This window comes from Gadus morhua, chromosome 1, assembly GCF_902167405.1.
Source record: "Gadus morhua chromosome 1, gadMor3.0, whole genome shotgun sequence".
Lineage (NCBI taxonomy): Eukaryota > Metazoa > Chordata > Actinopteri > Gadiformes > Gadidae > Gadus > Gadus morhua.
The window spans coordinates 8,976,869-8,999,189 of NC_044048.1; the positions used below are offsets into that span (position 1 = coordinate 8,976,869).

General features: G+C 43.1%; 1 protein-coding gene across 5 annotated transcripts; it reads right to left on the bottom strand.

Annotated features, from left to right (window-relative positions):
• Positions 1-99: 99 nt before the first annotated feature.
• On the bottom strand, positions 100-22,053 carry LOC115534128 (basement membrane-specific heparan sulfate proteoglycan core protein). 5 transcript variants are annotated; one of them, XM_030344857.1, is made up of 19 exons: positions 21,897-22,053; positions 16,203-16,238; positions 10,276-10,563; positions 9,627-9,896; positions 8,239-8,526; positions 7,548-7,835; positions 6,620-6,913; positions 5,887-6,174; positions 5,247-5,540; positions 4,313-4,606; positions 3,458-3,757; positions 2,688-2,957; positions 2,490-2,604; positions 1,893-2,047; positions 1,539-1,640; positions 1,265-1,333; positions 1,032-1,091; positions 758-826; positions 100-650 (listed from the first exon to the last, which is right to left on the bottom strand). In XM_030344857.1, the coding sequence occupies exons 1-19, from the start codon at positions 21,925-21,927 to the stop codon at positions 604-606; spliced, it is 3,558 nt and encodes a 1,185-aa protein (XP_030200717.1). In that variant the 5' UTR covers positions 21,928-22,053; the 3' UTR covers positions 100-603. The 5 variants fall into 5 exon arrangements, with proteins under 5 accessions (XP_030200717.1, XP_030200806.1, XP_030200895.1 ...); XM_030344946.1 differs by lacking the exon at positions 8,239-8,526; XM_030345035.1 differs by lacking the exon at positions 4,313-4,606.
• Between the last annotated feature and the right edge of the window lie 268 nt (positions 22,054-22,321).

Consider the following 22,321-nt stretch of genomic DNA (forward strand, 5'->3'; position numbering starts at 1 on the left):
CCTTGAATGATATAATTAGGGTATATGTCTGTACGAAGCGACAATGCACCACACCACCTAGGCGGCTTTTCTGGGCTACTCCAACCAAAGGGCATAGGCTGGTTATGTTGAAGCCAGTTTAATGTAAGTTTTGCAGGTAATATACATGGCAAGGGTGCTCCACTGCTATGCAGGAGATCTTCCCTAGTGTGCTTGGAGCCTCAGCCAGCCCCAGAATCAGACTTGGCCAGGTGAGGCTACTTAAACCTGCCATCATCCACACACTCTCATAATGTAATTATGATAACACTAGTAAGACAACAGAAAACATCAATGGTAAGTTGTCTAGGACCAATATAAACTTCTGACATATGCCTACATCTTCATACAGATAAGGGAGATGCTGGATAGTCAGTTTGATGTTAGAGGCAGAAGTATGTATGCTGCCATCTGGTGTTTGCTCCAATAATTTCATATCAAACCATCCTACATCAGTAGGTTCCCATTAAAAAATGTACAATGCAACAATAAACCATAAACATCAATGAAAAAATAATAATAATTTGCAACTGTTTAACCAAGTCAGGTCAGAACAATGGTTCGAGTCATCACGGTTCAACCAGGTCAATATTTAAAGGACTTTAGTCCACCATTGGTCTCGGACGTCTCAGCTAGAGGGAGAAGCACATGGAAACACAGATACAAATCGTTTACTATTGTGCCAAAAATAAGTATTTGCAGATCATTCAGAAATGTATTTATATTATTGTGATTGTACCTTCGACCTCAGAGAAACTTAATGGAAGAGGTGTTGATTCATGGCAAACGGGGTCTATGTCTTCTGCATCTACATGAAAAAATAATAAAGGTCAACCACATGAGGCATGTGAACAAAGCATGACTAAAGCACGGATACACAGTAAGTAACAACTTTTATGTATCCAAGCAGAGTAAAGCTGATTTCTTAAATCAGAAATAGTGTCCTGTTATTGGCCAACCATTTTTTATTTGTTTTTCAAACGGAGTGACCTGTTTGTGAGGTCAAGCTTTACCTTTAGTTAAAGCCGGCTTTTCTTCATCACTGACATACTCCGCCAGTGGACAAGGTGCAACTGTGTGGAGGACGGGTGGGGATTGGGAATTGATTAAAATGCATGCAAAGAAAACCAAACCACCAGCATTAAAGCCCAATTTCCATGAAAACGTGGAGCACAACCAAAGAACAGAGTTTCATTTCACAGCACATGCATGAAAGTCACACCTCAACAGTAACCCGACCACATACCATCACTGGCTTGCAGCTCCGCCCTGGTGAGAAAGAGGTTGACCTCTTCGGGTTTGTCTTCGCTCGTGACTGTGGGAAAACAAGTAATGTATTACCCTACTATGCTGATGAGAACTGGCCCTTGTGTACAGCAATTATCAGGCCAGAGACATGGTCATTGAATACATGCAGTCTTCATTTAGATTGCTTGGTTCGATAATACTGAGATCACTTTGGGTCATCTATACAAATCAAATGCCATGGCACCAAGAATGTTGAAACCAAGATGTAAGACCTGGTTTGCGTGTTATTCTCATCACAATGCATCCGATGAAGACAGCGATGATGCCGAAGAACAGACATCCAGATATGGAGAGCAGAACTCTTCTCTTAAGAACTACAAACAAGATGGAGGAAAACCATAAATACATTGATTACGGATATAAATAATAATAATAATAATAATAATAATAATAATAATAATAATAATAATATTATAAATAATATAAAAGGAATAAGTTGGCAAATGCAACTAAATCCATAACATGTTGTAACCAGATCTTACTAATCCTGAGCCTATGAAGAACAAACACTGGGTCTGAGGTCACTCTAGCTACTAAGAGCTATCAAATCTCCCGCTACTACTCACGGAGATTGGTGGTCTTGAAGGGTTCACTTCGCTGGGAATACAAAGGCCGTGAAGAGCGGTTGCCCATGCAGCTGTAGTGGCTCTGGTTCACGTCTTTACTCATGACCGGGTGTTTGGCGTTAAAAGACAACGGGGACTGCTCACTTCCTCCAAACCTTGATGTTATTAGCATTTTCTATTAGTTCAAGTCAACTCAATTCAATTTTATTTGTATAGCCCTTAATCACCAGGACAGCCTCAAAGGATTTAACAGGCTATATACTTATGACACCCCCCTGACCCTAGCCACCCAGAGGGCAAGAAAAAATGGAACGCAGAGCGGGGGATCCCTCCTTCCAGGGATGATCCGGAGTGCAATGGGTGCCATCATACTGTAAATACATACATATTTACAGGCAAAACATTTTAAATCGTCGATGGGGTGCTGGCCAGTTAACCATAAAGAGAGTCCAGTCCAGGCATCCAGTCGTTGCATCGGAACGGCTGCGTGGGCACCGACACCAGGATGAATCGGGCCCGAACGGATGAATCCGGGAGGAGATGGATGGATGCGTGACAGAGTGGCACAGAGTACACACTTAAGAGTTCAGTACCTACCATGTGTAGTTCCACGTGTCTTCGCTCCCGTGCACCTCGCATTTCAGATCCAGCCGATCGGCGGAGAACACCTCAGACCACCCTGTTAGAAGGGTCACCGTGGCCCGGGGACGCTCTGTCCGGAAGGGAAACCAATCGTCTAACGCTGGAGATGTTGTTGCGTACAAAGATGGCTCATAAAAAAGAAAACGCACCAACCTTCAACGTTGATGGTTATCGTATTACTGTCTGTGGTAAAGGGTGGTTCCTGTCCTCTTGTTGCACGGCATCGATGCGCCCCGGCGTTGACATAGGAGGCCGATGGGATGGTGTAGTTCTCCCCTTGATTCGGGAGTTTCGCTGAGTCCTTGAACCAATGGAACTCCCATCCAGATGAAGCGCTAACCTTACAGCTGAATTTGATTGATTCCTTGGCATACATCTTCCGATGCCCGGGATCTTGTATTAGCTCTGGTGTAGGTTTCTTATCTGGAGGTATGTAGGCATAATCATAATCAACTATGTTCAGATGTTGTGGCCAGAGGGAAAAACACCTAGTCTTTTGCCATTGTTCAATTGATGGACAGATATGACATTTCCCTTATTAATACAATGACGTCATTCTTTTCCCATAGTCATTTTCGGTTTCTGCAATAATAAATATCCTAAAACCTAATATTTGTTTGTTTTACGATCATAATAATGCAGTATAACTACTATATTCCCAGACGCCCAAACATACATGCTCAACACAGGGTTCCTTCTTTAAGGTAGTAGTGGGTCTGTTGTCTTAAAGGGATAATTTAACAAATTAAACATTAGTTTAATTAATTGACATCTACAATTAATTTACTTGAATTAAATACATATTAACAGCCAAATGACTCAACCTCCTTAGTGTACATCACCTGGAACCGCTGAGATAAGAAAAGACTGATGTGTCATACATTTCATACACAATTAATAATGACATTTTGCAGGATACTCACCATAGACAGATAAGGAGAGTGGCTTGCTATGTTCAGACGTAACAGGTGCTCTGCCTTTGAGTTGTCCTGTACAGTTGTACTCTCCCTCATGCTCCTGTCTAGCAGAGCTAATCACAAGCTGGGATCCGTCGGACCCAAAAGAGACGCCTGGCTCTTGCACCGCCATCTTTTGTCCTCCTCTGTACCAAGTGTAGGTCCAGTCGTCTGGGCTGTCCTGCATCTTACAGTTCATCTCCGCTTTCTCAGAGGGGAAGACATCAGGCCATGGTGTCTGGAGAGCCACCAATGGAACAGGAATCTCTGCAGAAAAGGCAACATTTGTATGTTCCCGTTGTCGCCAACAGTGAGAATCACTTAGGTCGGATTTGACCAACGGGAATATCCACTTGAATACCAATTAACAAGTGAAAGAATGAGGCAAAATGTATGTTGATGTGGAAATTAACTGCCCCCAATAGTCTTTCTTAAACAGCGGCAAACAAAGACAAAAGCAACAACTTTGTCCGAAAGGGACAACAAAGGCCTTGGGAACTACTAGGCAGCAGAAGGGAGTTGACCTCCATCTCTGTACCAACGATATTCCCATCTAGAGGAAACTTTCACTTGGCAGCAAAGGGGCACAGACTCCCCAACATACGACTGGTCAAAAACCAGTACCGTTTTATAAGATATGCCTTGGTCTGTTGCCAAAAATTGCACAGTTTAACAAATGAGAATTAATTAAATACATGAAATGTAATCAGTTCAATTATGTTTTAATTGAATAAATGCCCAATAATTCAACATCTACCATCTGATTTGATGACAAACAACAATTTTACTCTGTAATCATAATGCGCATTAGCAATAACTCACCTTTGACCTCTAAGGACTGTGGTTTGCTGGGTTCAGACTTAACAGGTCTCCCCTTGAGTTGTCCAGTACAGGTGTACTGTCCCGCATGCTCCGGTCTAACCTGGCTAATCGTGAGAACAGATCCTTCTGACCCAAAGGAGACAGCTGCCTCCTGCACCACCTCTTGTCCTCCTCTGTACCAGGTATAGGTCCAGAGGTCTGGGCTGTCCTCCATACTACACTTCAGCTCCACTGACTCAGAGGTGAAGACAGGAGACCATGGTGTCTGGAGAGCCACCGATGGAACGGGAATCTCTGCACACAAGCCAACATAAGTACAAATGAAAACATTGAGAAGCTCTGTTGATTGCTTTTCCTTTAAGTTATTATTCATCTATACGACAACTTTCCCTTTATCAAAACATCCTTCATTTCCAATATCCATTTAACATTTTCCTAATGCTAATATTGTGCAGCCATATAGGCTATATGTTTTTTATGAATATTTCTATATTAACACAATGTTTCTACCATAGGTCCAACATACAACGGCCCAAAACAAGGTTCCTTCTTTAAGGTAGGGCTGGGTCTGTTGTCCAAATGGGACAATATAACAAAGGCCTTGGGAAACTGCTAGGCAGCAGAAGGGTGTTGACCTCCAACTCTGTACCAACGATATTCCCCATCTAGAGGAAACATTCACTTGGCAGCAAAGGGGCACAGACTCCCCAACATACGACTGGTCAAAAACAAGTACCGTTTTATAAGAAATGCCTTGGTCTGTTGCCAAAAATTGCACAGTTTAACAAATGAGAATGAATTAAATACATGAAATGTAATCAGTTAAATTATGCTTTAATTGAATAAATGCCCAATAATTCAACATCTACCATCTGATTTGATGACAAACAACAATTTTATTCTGTAATCATAATGCGCATTAGCAATAACTCACCTTTGACCTCTAAGGACTGTGGTTTGCTGGGTTCAGACTTAACAGGTCTCCCCTTGAGTTGTCCAGTACAGGTGTACTGTCCCGCAGGCTCTGGTCTAACCTGGCTAATCGTGAGATCAGATCCTTCTGACCCAAAGGAGACACCTGCCTCCTGCACCACCTCTTGTCCTCCTCTGTACCAGGTATAGGTCCAGAGGTCTGGGCTGTCCTCCATACTACACTTCAGCTCCACTGACTCAGAGGTGAAGACAGCAGACCATGGTGTCTGGAGAGCCACCGATGGAACGGGAATCTCTGCACACAAGCCAACATAAGTACAAATGTAAACATTGTGAAGCTCTGTTGATCGGCTTTGAAGTTATCTTTCATAGATATGACCCACCCCCCCATTATCAATACTCTGACATCATTGATTTCCAATAGTCATTTACAGTTTTCGTAATGCTAATATTTAATATATAAAACCTTATATTTGTTTGTTTTACAAATATTCATAACACAGCTTAACACACTGTTTATACTATTGGCCCATACAACTGTGTCGGTATCCTAAAAGGGAAAACATTAATTTCAGTTACTACGTTTTCATATCATTAAGTGGTGTGATGACATGGCGTACAAGGGATTCCTGTGGACTCACCGTCGACTTTGAGGGTAAGTTTATCACTGTTGTAAGTGGTCAGAGTCCTGTTCTTATGTTGTCCTTTACACATGTACTTTCCAGCGTCTCCAATTGAAGCGGCGGGTATGGACAGGGTAGTCCCGTCAGTGGACAGAACCACGTGGTCAGCCTGGATCTCCTTGCTATCTCTGAACCATGTGAACTTCCATTCAGAGCTACCCTCCACCGTGCAGCTCAGCTCCACCCTCTCAGTGTAGAACACCTGGGACCAAGCTGTGTTGAGCTTTATGGCTGGTTTGGGAATACCTTAGTGAGACAAAAGTGGCCTTTTAGAGAAGGAAAATCCACATGCGTACAGAGAACAGCGGCAAACATAGACAAAAGCAACACCTTTGTCCGAAAGGGACAACAAAGGCCTTGGGAAACTGCTAGGCAGCAGAAGGGATCGTTGGTACAGACCTCAATCTCTGTACCAACGATATTCCCATCTAAAGGAAACATTCACTTGGCAGCTAAGGGGCACAGACTCCCTAACATACGACTGGTCAAAAACCAGTACCGTTTTATAAGATATGCCTTGGTCTGTTGCCAAAAATTGCATGAGAATGAGAATGAATTAAATACATGAAATGTAATCAGTTCAATTATGTTTTAATTGAATAAATGCACAATAATTCAACATCTACCATCTGATTTGATGACAAACAACAATTTTATTCTGTAATCATAATGCGCATTAGCAATAACTCACCTTTGACCTTTAAGGACTGTGCTTTGCTGGGTTCAGACTTAACAGGTCTGCCCTTGAGTTTTCCAGTACAGGTGTACTGTCCCGCATGCTCTGGTCTAACCTGGCTAATCGTGAGAACAGATCCTTCTGACCCAAAGGAGACACCTGCCGCCGGCACCACCTCTTGTCCTCCTCTGTACCAGGTATAGGTCCAGAGGTCTGGGCTGTCCTCCATACTACACTTCAGCTCCACTGACTCAGAGGTGAAGACAGCAGACCATGGTGTCTGGAGAGCCACCGATGGAACGGGAATCTCTGCAAACAAGCCAACATAAGTATAAATGTAAACATTGGGAAGCACTGTTGATCGCTTTTCCTTTAAGTTATTATTCATCTATACGACCTACCCTTTTTCGAAACGTCATTAATTTCCATTATCTATTGAATATTTGCCTAATGCTAGTATTGTGCAACCAATAGGCTATATGTTTTTTTATGAATATTTCTATATTAACACAATGTTTCTACACTAGGTCCAACATACAACGGCCCAAAACATGGTTCCTTCTTTAAGGTAGGGCTGGGTCTGTTGTCCAAATGCACACAAGCCAACATTTGAATTAAAAAATTAAACATTGTGAAGCACTGTTGATCGGCTTTGGAGTTATCTTTCATAGATATGACCCGCCCCCTCCCCTTTATTAATACTCTGACATCGTTGATTTCCAATAGTCGTTTACAGTTTTCGTAATGCTAATATTTAATATATAAAACCTTATATTTGTTTGTTTTACAAATATTCATAACACAGCTTAACACACTGTTTATACTATTGGCCCATACAACTGTGTCGGTATCCTAAAAGGGAAAACATTCATTTCAGTTACTACGGTTTCATATCATTAAGTGGCGTGATGACATGGCGTACAAGGGATTCCTGTGGACTCACCGTCGACTTTGAGGGTAAGTTTATCACTGTTGTAAGTGGTCAGAGTCCTGTTCTTATGTTGTCCTTTACACATGTACTTTCCAGCGTCTCCAATTGAAGCGGCGGGTATGGACAGGGTAGTCCCGTCAGTGGACAGAGCCACGTGGTCAGCCTGGATCACCTTGCTATCTCTGAACCATGTGAACTTCCATTCAGAGCTACCCTCCACCGTGCAGCTCAGCTCCAACCTCTCAGTGTAGAACACCTGGGACCAAGCTGGGTTGAGCTTTATGGCTGGTTTGGGAAGACCTTAGTGAGACAAAAGTGGCCTTTTAGAGAAGGAAAATCCACATCCATACAGAGAACAGCGGCAAACAAAGACAAAAGCAAAACCTTTATGTCTAACTGTAAACATTGGGCAGCTCCCTTGATCTGCTTTCCTTTGACATCATTTATTTCCGAAAGTCACCTGAGATCTTTGTAAGGCCACTATGAAATAAATAAAACCTTATATTTGTTATTGTTTTACAAATATTTATAACATAACTTAACCCACTGTTGCTACTATAGGCCCAACATAAAACTGTCTGTTGTCTAAAGGGGACAACATTAATTTCAGTTAATTCAATTTAATGTCATGAAGTGGCGTGATGACGTGGAGCACAAGGGATTCCTCTTTTGTCTTTGAAACACCTGAACAAACTGGATTCACCGTTGACTGTGAGGGGAAGTTCATCACTGTTATGAGTTGTCAGATTCCTGTTCTTATGTTGTCCTTTACACATGTACTCTCCAGCGTCTACCACTGAAGCGGCGGGTATGGACAGGGTAGTCCCGTCAGTGGACAGAACCACGTGGTCAGCCTTGATCTCCTTGCTATCTCTGAACCATGTGAACTTCCATTCAGAGCTACCCTCCACCGTGCAGCTCAGCTCCACCCTCTCAGTGTAGAACACCTGGGACCAAGCTGTGTTGAGCTTTATGGCTGGTTTGGGAATACCTTAGTGAGACAAAAGTGGCCTTTTAGAGAAGGAAAATCCACATCCGTACAGAGAACAGCGGCAAACAAAGACAAAAGCAACAACTTCTGTATCGATCTAAACACTGGGCAGCTCTCTTGATGTGCTTTGCGTTTCAGTTATATTTCATCGATATGACTTTAACTTTATTAAAACGCTGATGTCATTCATTTCTACAAGTAATTAAAAAAAAATTGAGAAGGCAAATATTGGGCAACCTTATATATATATTTTTTACTAATACTTATAACGTATCTTAACACAACGTTTCAGACCGTAGGTCCAACATACAACGGCCAAAAACAAGGTTCCTCCTTTAAGGTAGGGCTGGGTCTGTTGTCCAAATGGGACAATATAACAAAGGCCTTGGGAAACTGCTAGGCAGCAGAAGGGAGTTGACCTCCAACTCTGTACCAACGATATTCCCCATCTAGAGGAAACATTCACTTGGCAGCTAAGGGAAACAGACCACAACATACTCAAAACATGAATCCTTCGTAAGGTAAGCCTTGGTATGTTGCCCGAAGTTGGACAGTTCAATACATTTTTATCCATTGAATGCATTCAATTGAATCAATTCAATCACATTTCAATAGATTAAATGCAATATAATTAATGTAATGTACTCTTTGATTTGATTGAAATAAAATAAAAAAATGATATTATTGAAACACACATTTTGTACATAGATGTATATATATCCCTGTTACTACACTTTTCATTTGTAGTCAAACATATAATTTAGATGTATTCGTTTTTTTTGTTTTATGTAATTCTTATGATTATTTTAACAGTCCTGTAAAGGTTGCAGCTGATTAAATGCAAATATAATAAATGTCATATAATCTGATTTGATTTAAATTAAATTAAATAAATGATATTTTGAACATAGATGCATATCATATATATCGCGGTTACTACACTTTTCATTAGTAGTCATAAATATAATTGAGATATATTTGTTTTTTTTGTGGTATGTCACTTTTATAATTATTTCAAAAGTCCTGTAAATGTTGCAGCTGTGTCACCTTACCACTATGATTAGATTCTGTAATCATAATGAGCATTAGCAATAACTCACCTTTGACCTCTAAGGACTGTGCTTTGCTGTGTTCAGACTTAACAGGTCTGCCCTTGAGTTGTCCAGTACAGGTGTACTGTCCCGCATGCTCCGGTCTAACCTGGCTAATCGTGAGATCAGATCCTTCTGACCCAAGGGAGACTCCTCCTCTGTACCAGGTATAGGTCCAGAGGTCTGGGCTGTCCTCCATACTACACTTCAGCTCCACTGACTCAGAGGTGAAGAAAGCAGACCATGGTGTCTGGAGAGCCACCGATGGAACGGGAATCTCTGCACACAAGCCAACATAAGTATAAATGTAAACATTGGGAAGCTCTGTTGATCGGCTTTGAAGTTATCTTTCATAGATATGACCCGCCCCCCCCCCCATTATTAATACTCGGACATCATTGATTTCCAATAGTCGTTTACAGTTTTCGTAATGCTAATATTTAATATATAAAACCTTATATTTGTTTGTTTTACAAATATTCATAACACAGCTTAACACACTGTTTATACTATTGGCCCATACAACTGTGTCTGTATCCTAAAATGGAAAACATTAATTTCAGTTACTACGTTTTCATATCATTAAGTGGCGTGATGACATGGCGTACAAGGGATTCCTCTTTTGTCTTTGAAGCACCTAAACAAACTGTGGACTCACCGTCGACTTTGAGGGTAAGTTCATCACTTTTGTAAGGGGTGAGAGTCCTGTTCTTATGTTGTCCTTCACACATGTACTTTCCAGCGTCTACCACTGAAGCGGCGGGTATGGACAGGGTAGTCCCGTCAGTGGACAGAACCACGTGGTCAGCCTGGATCTCCTTGCTATCTCTGAACCATGTGATATTCCATTCAGAGCTACCCTCCACCGTGCAGCTCAGCTCCACCCTCTCAGTGTAGAACACCTGGGACCAAGCTGTGTTGAGCTTTATGGCTGGTTTGGGAATACCTTAGTGAGAGAAAAGTGGCTTTTTAGAAAAGGAAAATCCACATCCATACAGAGAACAGCGGCAAACAAAGACAAAAGCAACACCTTTTGTATCGATCTAAATACTGGGCAGCTCTCTTGATGTGCTTTGCGTTTCAGTTATTTTTGACTAATTAACACCAGTAATTAACACCACATGAACACCAGTGTTAATGAAACAACGCTACTTGGTGTGCTCCCTGCTGGATTTGACACCAGTACTGCCCGGCGTCGGCCAGGCTGGCAGAATCAATAGAGTGATTGGGATCAGTGACCGAAGGACTTGACTGTCCATCATGGAGCAACTGGTACGTCCATTCAGGGCAGCGGCCTTCAGCATGGCACTGGAGGCGGACTGTTTCTGTGGTATAGATGTGACCAGCCGGAGGCGCCAGATGTACGGTAGGAGTAATGCTGGACATTTGGTGGGCGGTGTCTGCTCGTTCAGTCGAGTTTCCGGTAGCGGTGAATCGAATCATGGAATGCACGGTTCTCAGCTCCTCCCTCGTTCTCATTCTCAAACGATCGTGGAAGTCGGTCATCAATCAACAACACAACTTTAACCAAACGCAGCGGGATGGGGGGGTTGTTGGATGTTTAACATATCAGCAAAATAATAGACTTGATTTAGCAATGATGGTAGGGTTCCCGGGTGGAGAACGAACCATGAAAGAACGACAGATTGACGTGACATTCAAACATTTGATCAATCTGGCATGACACAGAAAATACAAAGACAGCATACATTAAGAATATTGCTGATATTGAATCAGCTTGGGTCAGCTTAGCTCAGAAGGTAGAGCAGTTGTCTTGTAACCGAAGGGTGCTAGTTCAATCCCCAGCTCCTCCTAGCTGAGTGTTGATCTGTCCCTGAGCAAGATCACTTAACCCTAACTGCTCCTGGCGAGCGGGCTTTCGCCTTTCATGGTTGACTCTGCCGTCGGTGTGTCAATGTCTGTATTAACCGATGTAAGTTGCTATGGATAAAAGCGATAAAACCTCGTGCCCACTACCTCCATCCGCTGACTGACGCGAAATGCATTGTGGATCCTTCGGCTCCGTCAAAAAGTTGAAAAATGTTCAACTTTTTCGGCAGCGACGGATCCGTCATCCAATCAGATCGCGTATGCAAATGTGTGCACTGGGACGCGACTCAGGCTCTGACGATACTGGAAAGCGGGTCATCTTGCCTCGCAACAAGCAGGAAGAAGCGGGAAGAATCCGTCAGCCAATCAGAAGCGGGAAGCATCCGTCAGCCAATCAAATCGCTTCGCCGGGTGACGGATGACGGATCCGTCGCTGCCGAAAAAGTTGAACATTTTTCAACTTTTTGACTGAGCCATGACTGAGCCGACGGCTCCAACGGAACCGTCCCATAAGGCTTTGCCTTATGGGCCTGTCCCGTGCGCGTGCTTGCGCGCACTGAAAAATCTCAACTATGCACCAATCAATGTGGGCACTGCCCACATTTCCCACGGTACCGTGTATATAAGGCGGCGCAAACCGCCGCCAATCCTCCCTTTTCTTTCAGCATTTGTACTGATCAACGGAAAACGAAGAAATTACTTCCAACCATAAGATGGCCGGTGGCAGCGGCGTGGGCGAAGCCACGGACCAACAGCCCTTTTCAGGGCCACTGGAGAAAGCTCCTATAGGAGCTGGGGGGACATTTTCAGGGCCTCAGAGCACCTCCTGTCCCGCTTCCCTGCGTGTTTCAGGTGCCTCGGTGCTGAACACGCCGCGGCTGCCTGGGTTGCTCCCGCCTCCTGCGCCGCCTGCCACACGCTGCCTGAAGAGGGGCTCCTCTCAAGGCACCGCTTTTTCTCCCCGTCGGTGGACCTCGCTGAGGCCATCGACATCTTCAGGGCCGGAGTTCCGGATGTCCCGGACGCCGACGACGAGCAAGTCGAGGTTGACGATGCTGGATGGCCGATCTCTTCGGCGAGATCATAGGTTTAGGCGGCGGCCGTCAAGGGCCATGTCGGATGACATGCAGGGCGAGTGTTTTCGCACCCTGTCTTCCTCCCGGCGGGCTACCCAGTACCCCCTGTTTCCACCGGTTCAGCACCTTTTCACCGCTGCGGGTGGGGACCCCTCTACTCTGAAGGCCCGGTGAGGGCCTACACTGACTTCACCAACGTGGAAGGGTGGGCTGATACTCAGGCGAGGGGGATCCCTCGCCTGGAGCCTTCCCTGGCAGCGCTTTTCTGTCCGGGCGCCGGATGGCGTCCTAACGAGAAGCCGCTGCCCCCCGACCGCCTCCAGAAGCAGATTACCGGCCTGACGGACAGGGTGTTCGTCTGTGCCTCGCAATCTGCGGCGGCGGTCAACAACATCGCCCTGCTCCCCTCTGCCCTGGTCTCCTTGTCGGCTGGCAGGGAGGCTTACGGACCGGAGGAGGCCGCGAGATGGCTGGCGGTTTCCCGCTTCTCCAGCGCCATCCTTCAGCTATGCCAGCCGATAGCCGTTTCGGCCGGCCGGCAAATGGCGTGGGCCACCATGATCCAGAGGGCCATAAGGCTCTCGGAGGTGCTCGCTCACCAGCAGTCCATCCGTGAGAATCGTTCCCGGTTCGGGGTGATTCTCACAGGCTCCTCCCACCAGCAGGCCAGGAGGAAGCAGGGTCCAGGCCGGTTCCAGCGCTCCAGGGGGCTGCCTCCACCTCCAACCCCGATGCAGCAGCAGCAGCAGCACCACCACCACCACCACCACCACCACCACCACCACCGGGGAGAGCAGCACCGCGGGCCAGAAGTTCCGCAAACCTGCTCCCACTTTTTGTCCGTTTTTACATGTTTGACATGTCCAGGGGCTCACTCTGCAACTCTGTGTTGGAGTCCGGTGCCCCTTCTACGGCTTAAGAATGAAGGCATGTTCTTTTAAGCGGCATCGTTGAAATTCCTCTCGCCAGATGGCGAGTTGGACTTGACTGCCAGTATTTCTCTTCCGCTGTTTTTCAAATGGAAAGCGGAGTAGAGGGGTTCCTATTGGCTCGCCGATTGACGAGTTGGTTTTGTCTGCCAGTATGGAACTCCCGCCGTTTTTTAAACTTAGAAACGGATGAGAGAAGCTCCTTATTGGAGAGTCGAACTCCGTAGCTCTGCCCCCGATGGTAGCAGACCTAATGGAAACCGTATTACTCTAGTTTTTTCCCTTCACTTTTCATGGATTCCATGAAGGACGGATTGGGGCCAGAGTCTTTGCAGACTCACTTTTTTCTCTTGATCATCGCCTTGCTTGATCTAGGAGGAATTCGTTTTTTATTAAGCTGTTGTGTTTTGCAAATTTTTTTAAGTCTTATGTAACCTGGTGACTTAAATTTTTTTGACTGGGGTCCAGCAGGAGTACATTGATTGGGCTCCGCTCGCAGCTTCACCTTAGCCCATAAGGCGATGTCTAGACGGCGTAGCCTACATGAAGTAGAACGATAGTTGTGATATTATAACTCTAGTTCTATGATTGTAGGCGTAGCCGTCTAGTATCCCACCTGCTGCACCCTCCAAATGCTGAAAGAATAGCGTGGAGGATGGGCGGCGGTTTGCGCCGCGTTATATACACGGTGCCGTGGGAATGTGGGCGGTGCCCACGTTGATTGGTGCATAGTTGAACATTTTCAGTGCGTGCGAGCACGTGCACGGGACAAGCCCATAAGGCGAAGCCTAGACGGCTACACCTACAATCATAGAACTAGAGTTATAATATCATAACTATCGATTTTCGACTCAGAAGTCTGGCGTCCGAGGATTGAGGAACACACAATTAAACAGAGATGGCGCAGAGTTACACACTACACTACACTACACTTCATCTTTGCATGGGAATTTTCTGACATTTCTACATATTTCTAGAAGCCATGGCTGCGTTGACCGCTTTGTTATTGTAATTGGATAATCTATGATCTGCATTACGATCCTTTATTTCCTGTTTTCATGTTTTGGATTACTGGCGGCAGCCGATGTTAAGGAGACTTATTGCATCTCGCGCAAGCGCTGAATGTACACGTTACTGTGTGCCTTCTGAGTTGCACTTTTGACGTCATATCCGGTCTCGGAGCATTTATATGGTGCGTTCACATCGCTGGAAATTATGGGGAAAACATTTTCGCGTGAATGACACCTCCTGATGCTGTTATGATTCTACTTCCGTTCTGCAACTCTGGCCAAATTTTGTGGTGCGTTCCCATCGCTGGAAATTATAGAGAGAATATTTTCGCAGCGTCGGAAAGTTTGCGTGAACGACACCTCATGACACAGTTAAACCAGCTCTAGATAAGGGGAAGTGTTGCCTTCCATACAGTGGCAATACTGTATGTGCTTCTCATAAGTAAAAGCAAAAGGATAGTAGGTGATAGGAATCAAGGAAATAAAGGCATGCAAATTTGAAACTGATCCAACTAAGCTCTGTTTAGTTCTTACTGGTTTTTATCGGGTAAAAAAACCCTGCTTTGAAGAACTTTTAGATTCCCAACCGGCTGTTTCCCAAGTGCACATGAGCGGTCGCTGTCGGGAACACGCGTAAGCGTGAGCGTCATTAGCCTACTGGCGAGCCGTGTGGTTATCACCAGGAGAGTGAAGGCACCTCTGGCGTTCCGTTCGTCTTTGAGATTGTGTAATGAAAATCGTTCTTTATTGTTAGATACATTATCCTCTTTAGCAAACTGCTGCAAGCACAGCAAGACCCTGCAATGCATAAATTAGTGACCGTAATAAAGTAGCAATGTAATCAAGTGTGTAAGAGCATTAAAATGACCAACGTGGTACAAATAAAAATAAAATAAATCTCTTCACGGGCGCAGCGATTTTTCTTGAGAGCGTCATCACTGCTCTCGGTCTACTCTCAGAATTCCGAGAGATGAAGACAAAAAGGGGGCGTGCCTCCGAGAAATGCCGCAAGAAAGTTGCGAGATTTCCCGATTTCCCCACCCACTTTTGGCGGTGGAAAGGCGAAACAGTTCCGCACCTATTTATACGAAACTGAACCGCACCCGCCGGTGGAAACGCACTATAGGACACTTCAAATTTACTGTCACTATATGTGACACATCTCATATACAACATCAATAATTATAGTGCTCATACACAACGACACTACTACAGATTTATCACAAAGTTGCCGGGAGTCCTAACCATGGGGATAACACGCCCCCTTCTCCTTCATAGAACTTTCAGCTCAAAACACATTTTCCTTATTCCAGTGTTCGAATTTCAGCTGAAACACTGGGTTCACTTGTTCTTTAATGTGTGTTTATTTTTCACACACACACACACACACACACACACACACACACACACACACACACCACACACACACACACACACACACACACACACACACACACACACACACAGTCGTTTTTCACTTAAACCTAAAGCTACTTTTGAGCCAACAGCAGCGCCATATTGTCATGCTACCAGTATGTGTTCAAATGAATCACATAGCTCTAACACACATTCTATCTACCCCTCCCCTCTCTTTTTCTACTTCTCACTCGCTTTAATTCTCTCTCTCTTTCTGCCTCTGAGAACAATCACATAATATATTCCTACTATGTAACAATAAGCTTTTTACTTGTTCAGAAAAGCCTATACATTTCGTAAATAATAAACTCTTAACATTCTTACCGGATTCATCTATAGCAGTACACAGGGCGGTGAAACCTGTTGGGAAGACAAGGGGCAGGATTCAGATTAGTCAAATTGGGATTTTTATCCAAAGTGACTTCCAACCATTCATTCACACACCGACGGCGGAGTCGACCACGCAGGGCGACAGCCAGCTCGTCGGGAGTAAGGTGCCTTGCTCAGGGACACCTCGACACTCATCTAGAAGGAGCCAGGGATCGAACCAGCAACCGTCTGGTTACAAGTCAACCCGCTCTACCTCCTGAGCTACTGCGCAAAATCCCAATTTTATATTTAGTTGAATAGAAAATACTATAACGGGTGTATTAGACATCAAGGGTCATGTAGACCTAGTGGAAATCTCAGCATAATGTGCTATAATGCTTGATGTAATGGTTAATCCTTTTTTCCAATTGGTAGTTTATAGTCATAACGTTTTCAACTAAATCATTGTAAATGGCCCAAATTAGGAAGTAGGCTGCAGAGAATACCTAATATGAGGAGGATCCAGAATCATCACTGGCCAATTATCACTGGCCAGTTATGATAACTTCACTATGAAACACGGATATCATTGATCCCTATGATATCAAACAGTATACTTTATAAAATACAGTAATATCAGTGAAATGCTGGACGGAAAACAGCATTGCCAGCTTACAAGCTTGCTTTGATTGTACAGATTGGGATGTATTCTATAGCTCATGCTCTGATTTAAATGAACTGGCTCAAACTTCTTACATATCCTTCTTTGTGGACACCAATATTCCCTGTAAAAATATTACAGTCTTCCACAATAACCAAACCATGGGTTACTAAAGAACTAAAAATGTCATAAACAAGAAGAAAAACATTTTTTATACAGAGAATAGCCAGGAAAAGAAAAATTACCAGGGCAGTAAGAAATGAGATAAGAAAGCTCAAAGAATGTATAAGGATAAGGTGGAACATAACTACATTAGCGGTGATATTCGGGCAGCAAAATCTTAACATTTTCGGAATAAATGATGCAGATTTCCCAAATACATTTAACGATTTTTATTCCCGTTTTGAAAAATATGTTTTTTCTGGAAATATTTCTCTCCTTAGAGAGTCCCTCTCATCTGACTGTAATATTGTCATCAGTCAGTAATGTGTTAGAGATCTTTAAAACGTGTAAACTTCAGGAAGGCAGGAACCTCAAGATCCAATTTGTGGGCGCACGTTGCATTACTGTGCTGACCAGCGGTGTCCTTCACCATATCTTCAAGATATCACTTGATTAATCGAATCCCCGCTATCTGGAAATCTTCCACTGTGATACCTGTCCCAGAGATCAACAATCCTAGGAAAATTAATGAGTTGCACTAACATCATTAATAATGAAAATCTTTGTTATTTTTTTATTATTGAACTTTTTCGCAATCGTGGATGAAAAACTTGATCCACTTCAATTTGCTTACCACTCGGGGAGAGGTGTTGAGGGCGTAAAGCTTTTAATACTCAATAGCTTAAACATTTAGAAAAGCTGCAAGGCCATTTTGTTTGCAGACTTTTCATCTGCATTCAACACGATGCAGCTGCATCTTTTAATAGGTTGCTATGTGATTTTAATTTGCCTCACCAGCTTGTATTATGGATTTTGGACTTTTTTGACTGACAGAGTGCAGAGAGTTTTCTGTACAATGGCCATTTCTCAGACTCTCTAATTATGTCCACAGGCTCGCCACAAGGGTGCGTCATTTCGCCCTTACTCTTTATAATGTATAGGCTACTGACGGATGCAGGAGCAGTCAGGAGGGCAGCAGCTCTTTGGTCAAATTTTCTGACGATACTGCGTTGCTAACCCTTCTCCAACGCTCAGAATCAGAACATGGGAATGCTCTCACTGATTTTATTTCTTGGTGTGATGATAACTTCTTGGACTTAAATTAATCTAAAACCAAGGAACTGATTATTGATTTTAGACAGAAATGCAGCCAAATAGTTTATCATACATAATGAATGCGTGAAAATAGTTACATTATACAAATATCTGGGTATATAGACACACATCTGATCCTATTAGATGTGGAAGAACAGCTCAATCGGAATAGAAAAAGTCGTATACGCCTCAATTGGAATACAATTCTCTGATCGGAATATAATTCTATGCGGAATAGAGGAGGTGGTGTTGTCCGCTATAATCAACATGTATAGAGGGATTATCAGTCTACGTCACTCTACGTCACTCCTCGCTTTACGCACATGTTGTTTGCAGAAAGAGACGAGAGCGACGAGAGCCGCAATCACATCTTGTTGTGGTGTTGGTTGTACAAACCCTTTTTACAAGGCTACGTTTACATGATGACGGTCTGAACAAAATACACAAAAGTGGCGTCACGTCTTGACTTTTTATTCCGTGTTTAGACAAGCGTTTTCGGGAGGAAATCTGCGTGCATACGGTGACGCAAAAGTGTGGAGTTCGATTTGGTATGCATGTCAGGCGGCTAGGTGGTGCTGTGATACACATTATTGGTGGTGCTGTGATACACATTATTGGAGCTGCCAGAGCAGCTTAACGGTCCGACGCATGGAAATAATCCAACATGTTGGTTTATTTCCCTGTACTGGGGCATGTATGTAACGTAAACGCGTACACGTCGTGAGCAGATCTGTGCAGAGTTTTGCGTCTTGGCAGTGTAGACGGAAACGCTACGGCGGAGCGATGCATGTTTTCCACTCTGGAGGCAGGTTTCAGTTTTCAGTTTTTAAACCCCAAAAACGCTGTCGCCGTAGAACGAAAGGCACTTCCGATCAAATATTTTGTCGTTTTTACCCGCAAGCGTCCCTGTGTAAACAGGGCCTAAAACAAGAATGATTATCCCATTTATTCTACTTCTTGCTTGCCAACATAATAAAACAATTCAAATACTTTAATAATTAAGCTTTTTCTTATTCCTATTGCATGCTTATTAAATGTATACTCTGTTTGAGTTCATCTCCCTCAAAAAGTATTCCCCTTCAATTATGATCGATCAAACATGTTTGTGACACCTTGAAAGGCATTAACCCTCTTATACCATGATCACTTGCCAAAGAAAAGAAATTAAAGGGATACTTCACCGGTGGAGATATGAAGGTTACATGAAGTAAATAATTCTATGTATTATAAATGTGCAAAAAAAATTGAAATCGGTTCATCCTAGCCTGAGAAAAGGCAGAAAAGTGTCTCTCTGGCTCAAAAGTAAGGAATCCTCCAACTACCACAGTGCTTTGTGGTCGCTGCACCGCCCGCCTGTTTCCGTTTGAAGTGGGAAGGACCCATGGTCCTATAGCGCGAGTGGTAGCGCGAGCGAACTTTGTGTCAACATATCCCCGTGATACGTTGACTAGTTTAGACTTCTGCCCTCGTTTTTTCAAACGCATCATTTGTATATTACTGTACAGCATGAAAACATTTGCTAATTACAGTAGCTCAGCATATCAAGTAGTATTTGTACTCAACCTTTTCTCCCCAGTTGAAATAAGTGTTTATCTTATACAGTAGGCCTACTTTAGTACAGGGCTCTCAAGGCTCACGCATTCGGCGTGAGACGCACGCAATTCAACCCATGCACACGCTCACACACCACACTTCGTATTTCTCACGCAGAGAAATTACCAGGATAGCGCCACCCAACTGGGCCGCTAAACAGGTAGGAATCAAATGGTTTTCCCGTACGGGTAGGGTAACCAGACGTCCTCTTTTGCCCGGACATGCCCTCTTTTTGAGACACTTTAAAAAACATGTTTGGCGGCATTTCAAAATCGTCCAGGATTATATTAAAGCCTCATACATGTTCACATTGAATTTGCGTTGTGTTTCTCTGGGTCGTTCACAAACTAGTTAGGCTACGCCCTCCCCTACTCAGTTCTGTTCGCTTTGCATTGGTGGAAGTGAGTAGGGGGAGCGTGTCCGGTTGCTAAGCGACGTCGACGTCTTTGGCGGACTATGTATCTGCTGATCAACACTAGGTAATTGTAAAAAGTCCCACCGTGTGAAGATATTGTTTCATTTGGCAAGGAGCCGTGTAATAAGCAGAATAATGTATAGAACTTGCTGGACATTATCGAAAATAATACCATCAGGGCGAAGCTACGGGTCCGGTGCTACGGGCCCCCCGCATATTACAACCCCCCTTCGCGTGAACGCGCATTCGCTTATTGTCAACGCCCCATACTTTCATTTAGATCGAGGCGCTCTTCCTTCTGACAATATTAGTAAAAATTAGTGTTTATATTATATCAGAACATCACAAGTTGAGCAACTTATCACAGAAAGCGATGGCATATTTTAGGTTATAAGTTTTAAAACGAACACATCGCAATGGAACCTCCGACGACCCATGTACGCTCATTCAAGATAATGAACTACGAGAGCACTTAAATACGTAATAGTTAAATAGTTCAAAGTTATACATTTATGCATTATGTTATTTACTCATATTAATTTTGACAACCTCTTGGTAGCCTACCCTAGAAAGCAAATTTAACTGTGACTGATCCAAAACTAAGGAAATCCTTTACTATGTACAGACTCAGTGAGCACAGCCTCGCCATCTGTGAAGGATATTGGATATATTCAATCTATATTCAATATATATTGAATATATCCAATATATATTTTGGAAAAAATTGAATGTATATATACTGGATATATTCAATGTCCAGCCAATTTAGCCTGCCGTATTCATCACCCCTCTCCTATTTCTTGTTTGCACAGTCTGAGGTATTGATGGTTGAGTGTTGAGTGTTACTGAAAAGACAACATTTTCTTCAGCCTCGCCATCTGTGAAGGATATTGGATATATTCAATTTATATTCAATATATATTGACTATATCCAATATATATTTTGGAAAAAATTGAATGTATATATACTGGATATATTCAATATCGAGCCAATTTAGCCTGCCAGAATACAACCCCCCCCTCCTATTTCTTGTTTGCAAAGTCTGAGACACTTCAAATTGATTGGGGTTACATCTTCAGGTCAATGGATGTGACTCCAGCAATTTCAGACTTGTAGACATAACAGGGGACATTTGGCAGGGGGGGGGGGGGGGGTGTATTCTGACAGCCAATAGTCATTACCTAAGCCTTTGTTAATATTTCATAAATGTTACTAAATTATCTATTTGGCTCAAGTTAATCGTTTTTTCGTAATCAATTGAATATTAGTTGTTTGCATAACCCTAACCCAACCCTAACACACAAACCTAACCCTAACCCTAACCCTAACACACGCCCCAAACCCTAACCCTAACAAGCGATACTCTGTGGTCAGTGAAAAAAAACTATTAACTTGTGCCAAATAGATATTTTAATAACCATTAACAAATATTAATAAAGGGATAGGTAATGATTAGTTTGTTAGTTATTATGCCACCTTATTATAAAGTGTTACCTTGTATTGTATTTTAAAAGCAACACGTGAGTTGAGAGAGACTCTTCTGAATCGCTAGTAAACTTGTTTCTCCTATATTGCAAGATATAAACTAATTTCTGTCATTATTCAAGAAATTTGCATTGCAACCACTACATGAATAGATATATGTGCAAAATATATGAAACAAAAACCACATACTTCAATTGTGTTCCAACTTATTTGTTATGGCAAGTTATAAAAGTAAGTTGGAGTGAAAAAGTAGAAAGTTTCAGTTTTGTTTGTGAATAAAACCATATAATAACTCACATATAATGCAGAAGAGTTCAATCAGCTCCATTTCTTGTTTGAGCCAGCCGTTAGGTTTAGGTTGAGGTTACCATGCAGATAGACCTACTGTGCACAGACAAGTATGAATGTCAAATGTGCATAATGTTTGTGTGTCTTGCCGCTAAAGGAAATGAAGTGAAGCACGGTATGAGTTTCATTTCTGAATACACCACAGAACCTCTTCCTGTCTCCTTGATATGTGTCATTTTGCCCCAAGCAGCAGAAGTGTTTGTGCATGAATAGTTGAGTAATACAATGAAGCCCATTCTCGAGAGTCTATGGAAACAATTTGCCTGAAAGTAAAAATACGTTTTCCTCTAAAGTAATCTAAATTCTATTTAAAAAAATGTTGATATATGAATTCAGATATACTTTCAAAGCCTAAGATCTCTTTGAAGTGGGGT